The 21,210-nt window shown below is 34.1% G+C and overlaps 1 protein-coding gene across 2 annotated transcripts in view; it reads left to right on the top strand.

Annotated features, from left to right (window-relative positions):
- The window catches only part of AFG1L (AFG1 like ATPase), a 128,913-nt gene that overhangs the window by 84,812 nt on the left and 22,891 nt on the right, over nt 1-21,210 (top strand). For both annotated transcript variants that reach the window (XM_011364857.2, XM_023533403.1), the window contains 2 exons: nt 12,728-12,798; nt 13,055-13,155. In XM_011364857.2, coding sequence (XP_011363159.2) covers nt 12,728-12,798; nt 13,055-13,155 — 172 coding nt within the window. The remainder of the gene's footprint in view (nt 1-12,727; nt 12,799-13,054; nt 13,156-21,210) is intronic.

Raw genomic sequence — 21,210 nt, 5'->3', positions numbered from 1 at the left:
TTTTTGGCCATTGTGAATAATGCTACTATGAACATTGATGTGCAATCTTTTGTGAGGACTTTTATTCTTATTTCTCTTGTATAAACTTAAGATTGGAAATTCTGGGTATGATAATTCTATGTTATTCTTCTAAGGAAATTCCAGACTGTTTTTCAAAGACAGTCATACTATTTCATATTCCCACCAGTAGTGTATGAGGGTTACCATTTCTCTGTGCTAACACTTGTTATTATCTATCTTTTTGATTCTAGCCATCTATATTAGTTTCCTAAGGATGTTGTTATAAAGTACCATAAACTGGGTGACTTAAAAAAAAAACAACAGAAATTTGTTGTCTCACAGTTCTGGAGGCCAGAAATCCAAAATCAAGATTTTGACAGGGTCACACTCCTTCTAAACTTGTAGGGGAGACATATTCTTTTCCTCTTCTGGTTTCTGTTATGTGCCATCAATACTTTGTGTTCCTTGGCTTGTAGACGTGTCACTCCAATCTCTGCATCTGTCTTCACACGGCCATCTTCCTGTGTGTCTCTTTTCTCTTCTTATAGGGACATTAGTCATATTGAATTACAAGCTCATCAACTTAACTAATTATATCTACAATGACCCTATTTCCAAATAAAGACACATTTTGAAGTGCTGGGGATCAGGACTTACACATATTTTGGAGGGAAAACACAATTCAACCTAAACACAATCCTAGTGAGTGTGAAATAACATCTCACTGTGGTTTTTATTTTGATTTCTCTGATGGCTAATGGTGTTGAACGTCTTTTTTGTGTGCTTGTTGACTGTATATCTGCTTAGGGAAAGGTCTTTAGATACGTCGCACATTTTTAAATTGAGCCATTTGTCTTTTTTATTATTGAATTTTAAATCAACATTGTGTTTCTTGGATAAATCTCACTTGGTCATGGTGTATAATCCTTTTTATATGTTACTGGATTTAATTTGCTAGTATTTTGTTAAGGATTTTTGTGTTTATATTCATAAAAGATATCAGTCAGTAGTTTTCTTCTGGTGATGTTTTTGTCAAGTAATACAGACCTGGTAGAATGTGTTGGGAAGTTTTCTGTCCTCTAGAGTTTCTTTTTCTTCTTGAGTCAATTTCAGTAATTTCTGTCTTTCTAGGAATTTGTCCATTTCGTTTAGGTTATCTAATTTGTTGGTATACATTTGCTAATAGTTTCCTCTTATATTACTTTTTCTTTCTATAAGATCAGTAGTAATGTCTTCTTTTTCATTTCTGATTTTGGTAATTTAGTCTTCTCTTTTTTCTTGGTCCGTTTGGCTAATGGTTTATTAATTTTGTTCACCTTTTCAAAGAACCAACATTTGGTTTTGTTGATTTGCTATATTTTTCTATTCTACATTTCATTAATTTCCACTTTAATCCTTATTATTTTCTTCCTTCCGCTTGTTTTAGGTTTAGTTTTCTTTGTCCAGAATCTTACAGTAGAAGGTTAAGTTGTTGGTTTGAGATTTTTCTTCTTTTTTAATGAAGGCATTTATAGCTATAAATTTCTCTGTAAGTACTACTTTAGCTGCATCCCATAAGTTTTGGTATGTTGTGTCTTCATTTTCATTGTCTCAAAGTATTTTCTAATTTCTCTTTTGTTTTATTTATTTATTTATTTATTTATTTATTTATTTATCTATCTCATTGGTTCTTTAGGAGTGTGCTATTTAATTCCATATAAGTGAATGATTTTAATGTAACATTTTAATTCTTTTAATAACTTTCTCTCTCTCCCCCTCTCTCTCCCACCATACATACACACACATTTTTTTTTTTTTTAGTGAAGAAGTATTTATAAGAAGTATAAAGTTTCATTCAAACTGAAATGTCTCAAATTCAAAAAGAAACATTGTGTGTTGCTGTCTGTTTTGGTAATTCAGAGGTCAGTAATCATAATGAATCTGTTCTATAAGGCCACCTATAGGAAAAACGTGGGAAACTATAGTTGGGAACAAATATTGGTTCTCAAAAGGAGATGCACAGTAGTATCTTTCTTATAAGAATGCTTGTTGATATTTTATGAATGAGCAAGGCTCTGTGACATTACAAACTTATAACTTTTACTAAAAAAAAAACCCCACAGCTTTCTACTTTACATCATGTAGGGCATAGTCAGCTAGGCTGTTTATTTTGTCTGTTAAAATCACAAAAATGTCCTATTTGACATAATTTAGACACACATTTAATTATTTATTAATCTTGTGTTAACTCAAGGACTACTAAATTAAAATTAATTTCAAGGGTTTGAAACTCTTTGAAACATTACCTAAAAAGTGGTACAGCAGCAAAAGAAATTCATCTTGCGTATACTTTGACATCAGATTTCATCAGTCAACTCAGCACACCTTTTATCTTCTATTCCTTTATCGAAGTGTAATTTGACAATAGCATATCAGTGTGTTTGTTTTTCAGCAGGCCAGACAGGGCCAGAATAGAGCTGGCCCACCATTTCTAGCTAAACACATTGACGAAGTATTCAATTGTATGGCTGTACTCATCTAGTAAAGTGTAAATAAGCGATATACCCAATATGTACATGTCAGGAGATAATATGTATACTTTATACATATAAAAGTACAGAATAAAGTTTTTAGATTTCTTTAGAACTCTTATCGTCTTGTTATTTCATCTTCAAATAGATCACATAAAGGTACAATCTTCAGCATTAGAAAAGCTAATCTGGCAAAAGTCCTAGGTTTTTAGTTACTGCTGTGAACGTTTTTTTATCTATTAAAATGCCTGGCTTCTCTTTCTCAGATGGATGTGACCATCTTCTTCTCCTGAAGAGGAGTTAGAGCTTCATACTCTTTAGCTTCTTTTTCATTTTTATTTATTTAAAAAAAAATCTTTACTATATAAAGCCTTTCTGAAATTTTATGAAAAAGAAATAATTTTGGATCTACCAACTTGCAATTCTATATGTTACATCACTGATTTATTTGGGCGGAAATGCAATATATAAATTGTAGAAATTTTATATGGAGTTGGGGCTGAGAAGGGGGAGTGAAGGCCTGGAATTTGAGAGCAAAACGTGCTAAGTCCCACTTTCTGTATTATACACAGATCAAGATTAATGGAACCAGGTAAGTTACTCTCCAGGTGATTGAGAAGGGTGGGAAATTTAGAAACTGAAATGGATCTCTGAGCAGTCAATTAAGCCTTTGAGTGATTGAGAGGAAGATAAATACTAGGACAAAATCCATCCTAAAACTGATTCCGTTATGTAAAACAAGCCTACAGGATTTGAAATGCAACCAAGTCTGTTTTATATTAAGGCAAGTATAAACCAACTTAGTCTTGGACCTGCCTCCAGCCCCACATTACGTTTGGTATGAGCACAAAGAGCTGTACAGCCTGAATGCACAAGGAATCAGTAGAGTGAGAAGGCTCACTGCCAGGGATATTTGGCACAAGAACTCTAAGAGGAAGGGGAAATTTCTCCCTCGTTGAATCAACTTTGGCTCTCTGGAATAGAGAACATGGAGAGAGAGGGAACAAGGAAAGCCAACCCTATTCTGCTTGTTGATACCTTAACAAGCTGTTGATTTTTAAAAGGGGATGAAGGGGCAAAGTGTGGTTAGCATTCTGTTCCCCTGAGTCAACTATAATGAAGTAGGAGGTTCTTGAAGAAATTAATTTCCATTTATATTCATGTGTGACCCTCTTCTAGAAACCTCCACTTGTTTGGGAATTTTTGTTGAGAATTTAAAATGATCCAGGAATAATAAGTCTTTTTTTGACATTCTATTTCTTGAGACTAAGTTTTACATTTTATGTTGAATGCCTGATTTCAGCTTTAGAAATTTTCTAAAAATAAGAATGACTGGTTACTTTCCTCTCTGTTTACTAATTTAATATGGAAAAATAAATCATGATTCTTATTCTTCCAAAGCAATCAGGCTTTTAATCCAAGATACTGTACTCACAGGATTCCTGTACGAGTTGATGCCAAATTTCCTGGCAGTGAAATGCTGGTTGAGTCCAGGGCTTTTCTGACTTAAAGACACAGTGGTGCTACTCAACAGAAAATAGAAACCTGCCCCTCCACTGTAATTTCTGAGCTTAACAAAAGGTGATGGGAGCAATGAAATGGGTGGATTTTATCAGGGCATTATAGATAAAAGAAAAAGAATTTGTGTTCTGTTTGAGCCCCTGACACCCCAACACTCCCCACCCCCTGCAAAAGAAAAAGTATTTGAAAAGTGTGACTGCTTTTCCTTCAGAAATGACTTTAATTCTCTTCCTGTGGTCAACTTCTGATAACCTGTAGGCAGATTTTCTGTTTTGCATCTTATCTGCACAAAGGACAACTGTACGTAGCATCCCCCCGATAGAGCAATTAAAGGAAATCAAGTTCTTTATCCCTACTCAGTTGTAAGAGCTTATGTTTCTGTCTCCCTGCATGAAAAGAAAAGGGATACAATTCATAACATCTGAGCTTGATGCCTATGTTTTCTCCTGGTCATTTTGATGTTACCCAAGTCACCCCTCCTTAAGATATGCCTCTTTGTGGTTAAAATGAAACTGCACAAAGCTGAACAGAACATTTCCTTCCATGCTTTGTGACACGATATTCTTGTAGCCTTAAAAGAAAACTGAATTTGTCTCCCTTTTACACTGAAAAAGTTACATTCAATTTAATGTCATCTTTGGTATGTAGCTTTCCATGCACATGCCATTCCTCCCTCAAATTTTATTGGGTAGGCTGAGATATTTTTAAGTTATGTTTGTAATTTGAGTCTAATTTGAATCACTATTTGTGTTTTTTAATAATTTACATCTTTGTGTATTTTTTTGTACATTTATTTTCTGGATATGCATATTGCTGACCTTAGGTTTTATGTCCCAAACAGTTGATTTTTTTAAGTCTCATGCTCTACCAACTGAGCTAGTCGGGCGCCAAATATTTGTGTGTGTGCGTTTGTTTGTTTGTTTTTATTTTTTTTTTAAACTAGCTACCTCTGGTTCTTCTTTAGAGCTTCACAGGCATGGTTGTATTTCTGAGTATAGATTTTTAGTGTAAGGTAATGTTGCTGTATTTCTTAAATAGTTTCACTGGAAAAGCGACAAGAGGATCATAGACTCATGGCTGTTAACTCTAGTTTCCTCTATTATTAATACCATTTTTTTTTCCTATTTTGAAGTAAAACATTTCTCTGGCTGAAATTTTTACAATAAAGTTGTATTCTTGAAATTTCCTACTTAAGAAAGTCAGGAGATCTTAAGAGTTTTAAGAAGGGATTTTAAAATTTCATGTACATCATAATGATGTATTACTAAGAAAAGCCTTCTGGATTAACTGTTGCATTAATTAAATTATATATATTTTTTTGTGCCCTGCCCACTTCCAAAACAATTTGAAGCAACTTACATTAAAATCATTTATAATGCACCCACCATAATCACTAAAGTGGAAGAGATAGAAAATACCAAGTGTTGGCAAGGGTGTGAAACAAGTGGAACTTTTTGTACACTGCAGGTGAGAGAGTCCACTGCTACAGCCACTGTAGAAAACAGTTGGCAGCAGCATCCGCTAAGCTGAACATAGTTCTACCCTATGAGCAGAAATCCTACTCCGAGTTCTCTACCCAACAGACATGTATACGTAAGTTTACCAAAGACATGTAGTTGTAGCACTATTCATAGAAACCCCAAACTGCAAACTATACAAATGCTCATTGTTAAGGACTGAATTGTATCCCCTTAAAATTTATAGGTGAAGCCTTAACCCCCAATGTGTCTGTATTTGGCAATAGGGCCTTTAAGGAGGTAATAGTGAGTAAACAAAGCCAGATTCATATTAACTTAGGAAATGAGCTTATATGAAGCAATATGTACTCCACCACCCAACCTGAAAGTGATTTAGAAATGGAATATTACTCAGCCATAAGAAAAGATTAAATTCTACCATTTGCGACAATGCAGATGGACCTTGAGATAATCATGCTAGGCGAAATAAGCCAGACAGAAAAAGTCGAAAATCACATGATATCACTTATATGTGGGATATAAACCTAAAAGCAACAGGTGAACAGGACAAACAAACAGAGACTCATGGACGTGGACAATAGACTAGTGGTTACCAGAGGGTAGAGGGGATGGGGCAGGGGGAGGTAGATGGGATAAAAGGGGTCAAATATGTGGTGACAGAAAGAAATCTAACTATGAGTGGTGAACACACAGTGTATATATATATATGCCTTACTGTTAAAATGTTCAGCTGAAACTTACCAGACTTTGTTAACCAATGTCACCATAAAAAATAATTAATTAAAAAAAAAGTGATTTAGAACACATTCTAATGATTTGATCAATGTCAGTGCAAAATGATATTTTCCTATGTCTGGAATGTTTGTCAACCAGTTAAGACAGGACTATTAGATAAGGTTACTAATGCTTGTATTAAAAAAAAAAACCTTTAACTTAAAAAATGATAGCATTTACATATTAAATATTTGAGATATTTAAATTTTAAAATAATTTTATTTTGCGTTTATTTTGCATCAATGTTTTCTTCTTTTTTCTACTATCAAAAGTCTATCAGGTAGAGACCATTTTTACATGTTATTAAAATATATAATTTTGTCATATATTGGTTTATAATAGTGATAAGCCATGAATTTATTGTTATACTGTTATTTTACAGAAATCTGCTGAAACTTTTAGTATAACCCTATGATAGAAAAATGATTTGCTGTTTATTATTATGGACAGTCATTATTATTTGAAAAGAAGAAAAAGCATTGAGATAAAGACAGAATAATTTAGGATTTCAGGAATTTTCAAGGTTAATACCTTTTGGGAGTTTGGAAACACGTTTTCTGGGATTCCCTTGATTTTCCAGCTGCGTGGCTACCCCCAGCACTCCTCTGGTTCTTCATGCCAGAAGGACTGCAGGTTTTCTGTTTGAGTTTTAGTTGTCATGACCAGTGCTGACTTTATTGTCTTCAATGTGAAAGCTGTAAAAATGGTTAACTCAGCTCTGTGTATCTCCCTTCTCCCAAATATCAACCCCCTCCAGATTCCTCCTGCTTCTGTTCACTGTTTTGTATTTCGTACAGAGTTCATAGCTGCTGTCAGCAAGAGGGCAGTTGGGGCAGAGCTTACCTAGTCCTACTAGAAGCAGAACTTTTCTCCGTGTTCTGATAGAGCACACCCACTAGTATCTTTCTGAGAAGATTACATGGGGACTTTATTTTTTGAGGGCTTATCTCAAAATGACTTTATTTTGCTTGATTAATAGTGTCAGCATGGATAGCTTGACAATAATGTACCTTGAGAAAATTTTAGACACTATACCATTATCTTCAAGTTTCCGTTATTGCTGTTGCAAAGTTTGATGTGAATGAATCTTAACCTTTTATATTTGACCTCTTTTTTCCTCTTTACGTTTTTAGGATATTCTTTCTTTATTCTTTATTTCTTGATATTTCATGATACTGTATCTTGGAATGGAGCTCCCCCCCATTCTATTTTAAATTAAATTTATTGAGGTGACGTTGGTTATTAAAATTATATTGGTTTCAAGTGTAAAAGTCAATAATATACCATGTGTATATTACATTATATATTCACCACCCAAAGTTAGATTTCTTTCTGTCACCATCTCTTTCATTCCCTTTACCCTATCCACCTCCTCCCTCCCCCACTTCCCTCTGGTAACCACTAAACCATTGTCCGTGCCCATGACTTGTTTGCATGTTGCTTTCAGTCTTATATCCCCCATATACATAAGATCATGTGGTTCTCAGCTTTTTCTGTTTGACGTATTTTGCTTAGCATGATAATCTCGAGATCCATCCATGTTGTTGCAAATGGCAGTATTTCATCTTTTCTTATGGCTGAGTAATATTCCATTGTATGTATGTACCACAGCTTCTTTATCCAGTCATCTGTCAAAGGACACGTCAGTTGTTTCCATGTCTTGGCCACCATGAATAATGCTGCTATGACATCAGGGTGGGTACTGGGTGTTCACACTCTTTTAACTTAGAATATCATGTCTTTCAGTTCTAGGAAACTTAATTTTATTTTTTCTTTGATTCTTTCCTTTTTTTTTTTGGTCCTCTCTAGTCTTTGGAACTCCTTCTGGTTAGATGTTGAACCTTCTGGATTGATCTTCTAATTCTTTGATTTTCTCTTTTATTTTTCATCTTTTTGTCATTTTGCTATATTTTCTGAAAGATTACTTCAACTTTTTCTCTCAATTCCTTTCCTAAATTTTTTACTTAGCAGTCATTTTTAGAGCTTTTTCTTATGCACTAATTGTTCTTTTAGTTTACAGTATCCTTTGCTTTATGGATGAAATATCCCCTTCTCTCTAGGTATATTAGAGCATAGTTTTCTCCTTCTGGTCTCTATTTTTTCTTTGCTTCCTCTAAGATCTTTTCTTCCATTAATTTTATTCTTTATCTTTTATCCTAGAGACTTAAAGGCCTATAAATACTTGGTTGTCCACTCACACTTAAGAATGAGACATTTAAAAGCTGGTTGGAAGTTCTGTGTGCATAGGTAGGGTTTTATTGATTGGTGAGCATCACTGGAGGGTGATAAGGTACCAGGTCAGTTTACATCGAAGAACCTCCAAATGTCAGTATCTACACACCTTTCTTTTTTATTCAGCTTCTTCCAGTATTTCTGTCTACTTCCTAGGATAGAAGTTTGGCTGGTAGGGTTCTGTATGCTGAAGAGTGTTGGTTTCACTGTTTAATGTCTAGGTTTTCAGTATGTTATCTCTCTCCCTTTCTTCATTGTTAAAATTGTCCCAGATGACAAACTCATCATTTTCAGCTAGAGTGGAGAAGGTGCAGGAATCTGGATGTCCGAGTAAAGGGAGAGAATCTAAGGAACTGCCTTTGTCTTATTTTCAAACACTTTTCATCCTGACCCCTCATCTGTATCATCAAGTTTATGTAGTAGTGCCAAAACTTTGGAAGGTTTTTGGTGAGAACTGGTTTGCTTTGTTGTGGCTTAGCACCCCACCTTCCATGTTCTGATTTCTCAACCTGCTAAAGTTCTGCTCATCCAAAGCCAGTCTTTTCTTCTTTCAGCCTCCCCTAATTTTTCTAAGTGATTCTCTTGGTAACCAGTCCCCTGATCACTCACTTTTGGGGAGGGTAAATCAACCTCTTCTTTTCTAAGGGGAAGGAAGGGAAAATGCTCTTATCACAAATACTAGACACAACTGCCAGTGTCTCCTGATCCCCTTTCTCCTCCTAATGTGATGTAAGGAAGGAGAAGGAGCATTTGGAGTAGGTCTGGTTTTCCTCTTCATTTAACCATTGGGACAGGAGTCTGGATCCTGTTATTGGTGGCTCATTGATGGTGTTCTTTAGAATTTGAGGTTATTTAGTTCTTATAACCATCAACTTTGGACCTTAATTGCAATTCAGGACAAGAGGGAAAAGTTGCACTCAAAAAGTCCATTGTATGGTTGTATACAAATCTACTTGACCAAATTCCCCATTGTTGGACAGTTAGATTCTTTAAAAAAATTTTTCGATGTTAGCAGTGTCACAGTGAACATCTTTGTTAATCATTATTGTTTCCATAGGTGAAATTCCTGTGAGTGGAATAGCTGGGTGATGCGATATGCATGTTTTTAATACTTTTATTACATATTATCCGTTTGTCCTGAAATCTTGTACCAGTTTTGCATTCCTCCCAGCAGTGCCTCTTTTTCTCTATACTTACACTTGCTCTGAGTACTTTATCTTTTCCCTTAGCCAGTTTGGATAAAAGACTGTCATCTCATGGTTTTATTTTGCATTTGTTATTACTAGTAAGAATGGACAATTTTACATATGCTTCTTGCCCATTGAGTTATTTTTTTAATGCAGTTTGCCTGTTCAAGTCCTTTGACAGTTTTTCTACTGGGGTATTCAATTTTTTTATCTGTTGGAGTTTTTTTATTTTTTATTTTTTTTAATGCATTGATAATATTGTCTGCCATAAATGTTGCCACTATGTTTTCTGGTTTGATATACATATATTGTTTTATTTATAATATTTCCTGTGATACAGAAAATTTTAATTTTTATTCAGATCTTAAATAAGTGACTTAACTCTCTGAATCTCAGTTTTCTCTTCTGTAAAAATGGTATAATACAGACTGCATGGTGAAGTGAGGGTGGTATCAGTAAATTAACTGTCACATACTAGTTGCTCACCAAATGATAGCTTTAGTTATTCCCTGTGTGATACATTAAAATAGTTAAGAATCATCCAAAATTTTTACTAGAATTACAAACATACTCAAAGATGTTTAAACCAGATACGAACCTGGATAGTAAGTAAAACTGAATCTTTTAGGCTAATTTAGATAGGTAAGTTTTAATTTTTCTTTTCATATTTCTAATTCTCAGATAAACTCTGATGACTCCTCTTAAGTAAGGAAATCTGAAGTCTGAGTGGAATGTGGGAAGACTAGTGTTATCCTTTAAGTCATTCGTTAAAGGATTATGAATATATTCCTTTCTGATAAGGATTCCTGTCATAGCATCTTTATTTATTTCATGTCAGTATAGATGCATCTCATAAAACCAAAACACACACTAGCCCCTTTTAAGACAATATGAAGATAAGGTTCCTGTCCCCCAGCAAGTTAGTAGAACTTGCTCCTTGAGGTCAAATGCAGGTTGGCTTAGATGAGTAAGTGTCTTCAATTGTAAATTATATAAACTGCTTTTATGAATATTTACTTTTAGACCACTTAACACCAATAAGATTTTTTATTTTGCACGTTGTAACTTTTGAGTAAGTTTTTATGATCATATAATAGAATTCTTATGTAAGATACTGTTATAATAAAAATAATTGTGTACTTTCAAATATAATGTCATCATAAATAAAATCACATATAGTAGTTTCATAGATGATGTAGAAGATGTGGCCTGACTAAAGTCTAGTGAGCCACATTTTAATATTATAGTATATTAGAGCGCAGAGTAAAAAAGAAATTACCATTGAGGAAGTTTGTAAGCAATTGTTGGTTCATCAGATATACTTTTAGAAATGTAACTGTCTTCTGTCATGGTAATTTTTCAGAATTCAGTTCTCCCCCTATATTGGGTAACATGCTTGTCCTAAGAAGAAGTTAACTTTGTGAAAGCTAGCAGATGTCCTGGGTGGCTGGCATCGCTCTCTCCTTTCTATATCTCTTAAAAAGTAGCTCACTTCTTCAGCAGTTGTGCAGGTGTGCACTGCCATTGCAAGGTAGAGGTTGACAAAGCCATCTAAACATACGTGTGTTTGGCATGGCATCGACATTTACATTGTTGGCTTGTGTGATTTCTTTGTACCTTTAAAATTGTTTTTTTGTCTCTATAATTCTCTTTCTGTAGCATCATTTTATTATCTTAATATGGCTCTCTATTCAAATGTGCAAGGCTTTATATAAGTCAAATAGCATTTCCCCTGCAATGTTATTTTTTTTTGTTTTTAAATTCATTTATTCCTTATTTCCAAAAATTGTTTAAAATAATGTTTTTAAGGTCCTTTGAGGTGGAGTTGTTATTACTTGGAATATGACAATTCCAAACCCTTCATAATGACTGTGCGCTTTGTTGCATTTTAAAGGCATTTTCTGTAGGACAGTTGAAGAATTAAGTGTTTGTGTGTTAAATGCTTACTATCCGATAATTATCTCAAGGGGGAAATTAGTTTGGCTTAGTTTAAACTTAATCTAAAAAGAAAATAATTTGTCATATTAGTTTTCAATAAGACTTCATTAAGATAGATGTCCAGAATAGAGTTTAATTGCTTCCACACCTAGATAAGAGTGAGTGTCAAAATTAAGCATATTGACGGGTCATCCTGTATAAGTTTGTATGTAGTTTACATAAACTTACATTTTCACTTGCAGTTTTTTTTTTTAACAGCATTTATTTCTTCTGCCAGTTTATTTTATTTTGTTGACTGTTAATTTATCAACCCCTCTTTAAAAAAAAAAGGTGAGAGAAAAAAAGGGCATAGTATTATCACATTTATATATGTGGATTCCCTAAACCATATGGTGATTTCTAATTAGAATACAAAAGATTCTTTGATGAGACTAACTTCATAGTAGCTGCAATGGTGGGCATCATAGAGGGAGAGTTTTCTTGAATTTCCAGCAGGGACACTTTTGAGAGAAACTGTGTGGTTTATAATTGTCCTTATACTCAAAGTCTGATAAAGTTATTGATGTGTAGACCAAGTTGATATTTTGAAGCTGGTAATTTAATTCTGCGTGTTTGATGCTTTTAGTCAGTGGCTTGACTTGAATTTTTTAAAAAAATAGCAGCTTCAATATTTAATTTCACATGTACCCTCTCAGTAGAGATTTCAAAGGATACTTTGCTGGATGCTTGACTGCCTTGTCTATTTGCTCTTGTTTTGCATGCAAGAGAGAGCCAGAAGCCTTTCTTCTCATTGTGTACACATAGTATTAGTGGATTTACTCTGCCTGTATCCTCTCATTACTGGAAACAGCCAGAAGCACAGAAGTCTTTCAGTGTATGCAAATAAGGCAGAATCATCTACCTGAGAGTTAATATTCTCTGCTTTTAAGTGTATTCTAAATCTAATGTTTGTATTTAGAGCATAACATCCTGTTCTCTCTTTTTTTTTTTTTTTTTTATGGGCAAAAAGCTAAGCAGGCTCTGGCAGCTGTTTGATGTTGGCTTCAAGTGTTATTAATTTCATATTCTATTATTCTTTTCACTGTAGCACAAGTGAAGCTGATGTGGAGGCTGTCATGGATAAGTTGTTTGATGAGCTGGCTCAGAAACAAAATGATTGTACGTAAGTTAATTTCTCTTGAAAGAGAATACATTTAGAACACAATGCCCAATCTCCACTGACCAATTAATAAGTTCCATTGCTGTATATGGGTTGATGCCACGCTCAAGTGGCAGTCATTGTATCAGCATTTTGTCTAATTTATGTGTTGAATCATGTGCTATTATTCATCAAGCTATGCATTTCCTATCTGTAAGAGATGAATTTTATAGTAATTATCCAGACAAGATTGAGTCTTTGTTCATGTTCCCATAGTAACTAGACCAAGGATTCTAAAAGTGCAAGGCAGAGAGCTGCGGCTGAATAAAGCCTGTGGAACCATTGCCGACTGCACATTTGAAGAGCTGTGTGAGAGAGTAAGTATCCAGACGCGTCCAGACTCATTGGCCTTTTCACATGTTAAAATACTTCACATTTTCCTTTCTACCTGTTTCAGATTTTAAAATACTATTCACAGAGTCAGAACTGATTTAAAAGTCTCATTAAGGGAAATACTCATCTGTATATGCCATGTGCTTTTTATAGATATTGGCACAAAATTTGCACTTAGAAGGAAGGACTCAAAAGCAAAATTAGAAATACCGAGAGAATTGTCAACTGTTGCTGGAAGCAAAACTAAAATTAATTTTAGGAGTATTTTGTAAAAGCCAAACACAAGAAAATTATTATTATTATCGTTTTAAATTGAGGTGTGGTTAGTATGTGGAGAAAGGAAGATGACGTAATGTTACCATGATCCAAGGAAGTATGACATGAAAGAATATCCATTTCTTGTTCTTATTGCCCATCTACTATTGCCATAATATCTGACCTGTTTGGGCCAGGGTCAAAGAAAGTGAATTTCTGTAATGATGACATCTGTATTATATAATAATGTATTCAACAGAGAAAAAAAGTGTATATACACACATTCATATGAATGAGAAAGACCTTGATTGCAGATTCATTATAAATTTGAATTCTGTCTTTTAAAAGCTCTGGAATTCTCAGTCCTCAGTGGATGTTCAATATATGTATTGACTATTAATCTTGAGAAAAACAAATTCCAATTACATATAACTTTAAGCTTAATATCTCAATTGTAATGTATAAGTTATCATTCCAACTGGTCTCTGATTTATCTTGACTTTTAGGTAACTAAAAAAAAAGAATTGTTTTTCAGCAAGGGGGGAGAGAAAGTCTTTATTTATGCTTGCCAGCCATTTTATGAGTACTTTTCTGAAAAGCTAATGACTAAATTACATCTAACCAATGTAAATTTGTAATTTTTAAACCAGAGAGATGAATCTAATCTACACTTTTTATTACATAAATAAAGCACTTCAAAACCAATAAGGTATAAGTCCAAGTAGGATCCTCTGAAAGTGATAATGTCAAATCACTGTTTGTGAAAGCCATTCTGCGTGACGTGGGCCCTTCACACCTCGACTGGATCAATCTTATCAAGATTCTAGTAACCTAATATCTTCAGGTGAATTCCTATTAAGGCTTCCATTTAAGTTTTATGTACTTTGCCAGAGAAATAAGCTTCTTCCTTCCACAGAAGGAGACCTAGTAGGAAAGGGGAAAGATAGACCTGTTGTATCTTGGAGTACTAAGGCACAGATGGTCTCTTGGGGCAGGTACTGAGTAGATAAAAATATTTATCTATATTTTTAATGTTTTCATTACTTCAGGAGACTTCGTACCAGGAAAAGGCCATGAATGAGGGACCAAAATCTTCATAGTCTACTGTCTAGGGATAGTGGGGAAGAACATTGATTGGGACTTTATCATGAAAAATAGAAGTAACACATAAAAATAAATAATCTTTATCTTATTTGACAAAAATATGAATTATAATTGCAACTATGAAGTAGAATAATAATTCCTAGAATAATAATGGTCAAATTACTATTTATTTTTGGCATAGCTTTCTTGACAAAATTTTAGGTTAGTAAATTACTGCACACCACACTTCATGAGTTGGTTGTTCGATTGCACAGAAAATCATTTTTACTAAAATATTTAAAGATTTCATCAGTTTTTTCAAAATCTTTTAATTCATGAATGTTTCAATTACTTTAAAAAATTTTTATGGTATCATTATCCTTGTTGATTTTTTTCTCCTCTTCAAGTTGATGAGATCCTCATTTGTCAGTGGCTTTGCATGGATAGGTTTACTTTTTATCTGCATTGTAATTGTGGGACGTTTACCACATCAGACAAGCACTGAATGACTGAAAAAAGACATTGACATGATGTGTGGGGTTAGATACTAGTATTAAGCTGTGAGGGATGTTTGAGGAAGGGCTACATTTTTAAGTGGTCAGTCTACTTTCTTGTAAAGAAATTGTAATTTCTTTACAACCAGCAATACAGATATTGAATACTTGCATGAAGAGGACTCTTAAAATCATTCAGCTTCATATGTAACTAAAACAATTAATTATAATGATCTTATTAGCCAGGCTAAGTAGTAGCCAAAAACTACTTAGTAAAGAAAACACATCTAACCCAAAGTAAAGAAGCGGTGATCTGATGTGTCTGGGACGGTCCTATTCGAGTTTTCTGGGAAGCTCCTGAAGCCTGAGGTTCATAACCACAACTCCTAACACCATCATGAGAAAAACAAATAAATAAAAACCTTTGGCAAAAAGTATATGGGTTTATAGTCTGTAACGATTATTTTTGAGCCATGGCCTTTCCTAAGGAAAAATAATATATTTACAGACTTATATATTAGGTAGACATTTGTCAGTTAGTATCTTAACAGATACAAGAAGGTTTTAACTATAAACCCTTGATGTATGCCATAAGTAAACTAAAAAGGCCCAGGACATTCCTCACTTCTCACATCTCTCTCCCCTGCTGCTCCAAGCATGTTCCCTTAGATCTGGAATCCTGCAGGTTAACATTGAGCCTCTTGGTATCTCTGGGCTTCTGTCTTTGCAAATCTGCAATTTAACACTGTCATGCTCAGAGGAGCAATCCCAATTAGGAGACCCTATAGCTCCTGCATAATAATAATAGTGAACATTGCTACATATTAGGCATCATTTTAAGCACTTTTTATGTATTAACTCATTTTATACTTAAAATGGGTAGGCACTATTATTGTTTCCTTTTTATAGGTGGAAAAATTGAGGCACTGAGATCTTAAGTTACTTTTCCAAGATCACACAGCTAGTAAGTGGCAATCAGTTTCTGCACTCTTAATCACTGCACTATATCTGAAAATGTTTGGACAAGTTACATTCAGTTACATCAACTCTTTAACATAAATCTGGTCTTGCCATGAAATACATTCAGATACTTTGTGGATTCCCACATCTGACTAAGCTTTGAGCCTTTTCTGGAGCATGAAACAGACATCGTCCAGGCTGAGAGCCCCACATGTGTGGAGAACCTCAGTACAGAACTGTCTAACCCGTGTACCTTGGCATTGCCACTGGAAATGGGCACATCTCCTCAAGGCCATATATGGCCTATATCTCTAGGCTAGGGACCTCAAGCCTTGGGTAGCCTCATTGCCTTATTCTTTAATGAAAATATGATTGTTTTTTTTCTCCTTGCCATGTTATGAAAAAGGTGGGGAAACCCTGTTTTAGAGGACTGTGGGAAGGAAAAGGAGAATATGTCTGGGTGGTCTTTGTTCTTGTCACTTCCTCCATTTCAGAGTGGTGGTAAAGGAATGTGAAACAGATTCATCTCTGTGGACATGACATGAGCATTCCGGTTTCCATTTTTACCTGGACATAGTTGTTTGGCTTAATTCATGTGTAGTAGAGAAGTCAGAAATATGTTTACCTAAGTCAGTGGTTCTCAAAGTGTGGTTTTTAGACTTCTAGACTTCCTGGAGGTCAAAACTCTCTATAACGATACTAAGACATTATTTACCTTTTTCACTGTGGCGACCTTTGCGGTAATGGTACAAAAGCAATGATAGGTAAAACTGCTGGAGCCTTAGCTGAATCAAGGTAGTAGCACTAAAATATATTGTATTCTTCATTGCCTATGCAATCACCGTAAAAAACCAAAACCAAAACCCAAACCAAAAAACCCCCAATAGTATCACTCAAGAATGTCACTGAAGAAACAGTAAAAATGATTAATTTGGTTAAATCTCAACCCTTGAGAACATGTCTTTTTAATATTCTTTATGATGAAGGAAGTGCACATCTTTATGTGTAGATACTTGTGCTATATACCAAATACAGCAGTTATCTTGAGGAAAAGCACTTCTGCAATTGTGTGAGTCACTAGCTGAACTAGCTACTTTTTTCATGGAAGGCCATTTTACTTGAAAGAGTGACTGACAAACTATGGTTATTCAGGCTTGGCAGATATTTTCTTACAATATTTGACATTTTCTTTAAAATGAATGAAGTAAGACTCTCGTGTTAAGAAAAACAACTAAAAGTATTTGTTGCCAGTGATAGAATTTGAGCAAACAAGTGAAAATTAAAATTTTGGAAAACTTATTGCTCCCACCATGAACTTGACAGCTTCCTAATTTTCATACATTTCTTGATGAAATTGATGGTGATATTAATAAATGCAAAGTTTTGATTTCATATAATTAAACGTGTCAACACTGGGAAGATCTGCATAACTCATTGAACCAATATTTTCTAACAACCAGTGAATACTCTTACAAAATCATGCATGACAAAAGATCCATTTAAAGTACAAGAAAGGCTAATGGATTCTACTATAATAGAATTTTTAAAAGACACTGATATTGTTTCAGATTCTACATTGCAACTAACATTTTAAAAACTATTTTTGTCAAGTTTTTAATGATTTTAAAACAGTATTTTTTTAGAGCAGTTTTAGGTTTATAGAAAAATTCAGAAGATAATATAGAGAATTTCCACATACTCTCAAATTCAGTTTCCTATTACTGACATCTTACCTAATTATGGTTCGTTTATTATAATTAATGAACCAATACTGATTTATTATTAACTTAAGTCCTTATTTCATTAAGATTTCCTTAGTTTTTGCCTAATGTCCTTTTTCTATTTCATGATCCCATCCAGAATACCACATACCTTTAGTTGTTATGTCTTCTTAAGCTCCTCTTGGCAGTTTGTGACTTTGTCAGTTTGTAACAGTTTGTCAGACTTTGCTTGTTTATGATGACCTTGACAGTTTTGAGGAGTACTGGTCAGTTGTTTTGTAGAATGCCCTTCAGTTGGGACTTGTCTGATGTTTCTCATGATTAGACTGGAATTATGGACTTTGGGGAGGAAGACCACAGAGGTCAAGCGCTATTTTCAAACATCGTATCAAGGGTACATGCTATCAACGTGACTCAACACTGTTGATGTTAACCTTGATCACACTTATCTGAAGTAGTGTTTGTCTGGTTTCTCCACTATAAAGTTACTCTTTTCCCCCTCTTTCCATAGTGTGTTCTTTGGAAGAAAGTTCTTGTTGAGTTTTCATGTAGCATCAAAGAAGAATATCCACAATTATCTGATAAGACTATTAAAATACTTTTCCTTTTTCTAACTGCATGTCTGTGTGAAGCCAAATGTTCTAATATATTTCAAACAAAACAACATATTACAATAGATTGAATGTAGATGCAGATATGAGAATCCTTCTCCTATTGAGCCAGACATTACTGAGATTTGCAAAAAATGTAAAAAGACGTCATACTTCTTACTAAGTTATTTTCATTTTGTAAAATATAATTATTTTCATGAAAATGTTATTTGTCTTAATTTGATGGATTGGATGTAATGGTTTTATCGTTATTTTAAATAAGTTAATTAATAGTTTAATTTTTTTCAGTGTTAATTTCTAATACAGTAAATATTAGGAGAGATAACAAAAGCTCTTCTGTTCCTCAATAATTTTTAAGAGTGTAAGGGGATCCTGAACCACAAAGTTTGAGAACCATTTATGTTAGAGTTAACATCTATGGATCAAAAATGAAAGAACCCTATTCAAAAAAAGAAGCAAAAACAGAATTCTAAAGGCTTAATGAGTAAACTGACTATACCTAAATTTTCCTTATTGAGAAATATAATTTTTACACCTGCAGAAAATTGTTTCCTCAACTGATAACTGTGCTCACAAGTAACTATTTGCAAGAGTAGTTTGTTATTTATGTCGTAAAAATAATGACAGGTGGCCAGGTGTGCTTGTAAAAAGTCTGAGCAGAAAAATATATCAGTTGATGCATATGCATGGGTGTACACATTGTTCACTGTCAACTTTTTGTTCATTAGCTTTCTTCCTTGGTTCTTTGTATTTCAGGAAAGGAGATCCATCAACTACATGTTTTAGCTTTCATCTGTTTATTAATCTTGATTATATCATATTAGTCTAAATATTGTTGTACTTAAACTATACTATCAGTTTCTCTTGGGGAGTTGTTAAGAGATGTTTCCTTTTTCTTTCTCTGTTGTATGCTTGATTTCATTTCATGTATTTCAAATGAAAGCATTAGTTAGAAAGTACTTGTGTTTTGTGTCCTGTGCTCAGTATATTCTCAGTAAATGCTAAAAGATGAATAGCTTTTATCTCTGCTATTTGGCCAAGAGTCAAGGCTGATGGTGTTTTGAAGTCAACAGTGGTGATTAGCATCAGGGAATAAGGAAAGGCATTAATCACCAGAGCTGAGGTAGCCCTGAATTTTTTTGGTTCCTTTACCTTCTCAGCAGCAAAACCATTCTTATAGCATTGCTGATCTGTGGTACCCATTTTCCAGACATGCTGACCACTGGCAATACCATGTCAAAATAAGGCAAGCAGTCAGCTTGGATAAAGCATAGGGGAGTGGTAGGGCAGAAGTGAGAGCTTAATAGAGAATGGGTCAGATTCTTATAGGGAGGAATGTGAACCTAGTGTCAAAAATGAGTCCTAAGTCTTTTTGTCCTCTTTCTTATCCTGCCCACATTCCTACTCAACTTCCAAGCTGAAGAGTCATGGTCTTAGTCTTGAAAGGCGCTTTGAAAGTCATCTTATTTAACAATTTTAAAGGTGCTTGTTTGATTTTTAAAATAACTTTAACACTGCTGGCTTTTCTACTGCTTACCTACCAACTGGTTCTTTTTTAAAAACAGAAAAAAATTTTCTATCAAGTAATTCTTTTATTCATTATTTTCAAGTTTTTGTTTTTCATCATAAAGTATATGATTTGATGTATTTCATAGTACCTTTCCCTTAGATTAGATCAGTTGACTAAAATTAGTATTTAGTATCTAATTAGAATATTAAATAAGATATACTCAGGTATATTATTACTTTGAGACATATATGACAAGAAAATGTTTGACGATTGTTAGCTTATACTATTTTTGTTTCTTAAAATAACTTGAAGATATTATTGAGTCAGGCAAAAGATTTTGAGAAAAAAACTAGAAATGAGCTACAACATCAAGAAATTATAGATTTCCATGTATTTTAGGGTCAAATTTTACTTAATGCTTTTATCTTTTATTGTTAACGAATGGAATATATGTTACATTGATTTAGTGATCAGTGCTTCCGTATCTGTCTGTCACTATGTTATAAAGAATGTAAAGGAAGTGTAAGAAGTTTCTTTCAAAGAGTTTACAATGTAGTAAAGGAAATAGCACGAACCAAATGCCAGAAAGTGTAATAGAGTGAAAAGAGGCCCAACTGAGTCAAGAAATATGAATTCTAATCCTTACTCAGATACTATGTAGCTGAGTGGCCTTAGGCAGGTCACTTAACCTCTCTGGGTCTAAGTACCTCATCTGTGAAATATATGATGTGATCAGGAAATTTCTGTCATTCCCTTTAGCTCTAACAGTATTTGAAAGAGCTATGCTCATTAGTTTAGTACATATTATGAGTACATCAAGAATTAAAAATAAGGGTAGTAAAGATTGGGAAGATGCTGAAGAGACATGAGATTTAAGGAGGAAATCGATCTTGACCTTGAAAGGTGAGTAAAATTTAGATGAGCAGAGTGGAGGTATTTCAACCATGATCTGCATGTTTCAGGAAGAACAGAAGATACTTGCCTAATGAGAGCAGAGTGCATGTTGGAGAGAAAAGGGAAATAAGAATAAAAATCTCAGATAGATGCTCCATAAAAACCAGGCAGAGGAATATGGACCTTTTTACTGTGATCCACAGAGAGTCATTTTAGGTTTTGGGCAAGAACATGGTATATGAAGTAATGTTTTAGGAAGATTAATGGGGCAATACACACCAGGAAAGGTTGTGACTTTCACTAGCATGTTCCAGTGGGTCAGCAGATAACATCTCCTCTTGGAAATGCCCACCTTTCAGGAAGGAAACTTGATTAAATAAAGCAACATGCTATATATTTGTTACCTTTTAAGCAAGGTAACAGAGAAAGCCCTACTCTTTTATATTTTATGGTACTTCTCCCTAATCATTCAACAGGTATTACTGAGAACTTAATGGCAGGCTGGCATGGT

This window comes from Pteropus vampyrus, unplaced genomic scaffold (assembly GCF_000151845.1).
Source record: "Pteropus vampyrus isolate Shadow unplaced genomic scaffold, Pvam_2.0 Scaffold101, whole genome shotgun sequence".
Classification (NCBI taxonomy): domain Eukaryota; kingdom Metazoa; phylum Chordata; class Mammalia; order Chiroptera; family Pteropodidae; genus Pteropus; species Pteropus vampyrus.
Note: the sequence above shows the minus strand (reverse complement) of the source record. Positions and strands in the feature narration are given on the sequence as shown.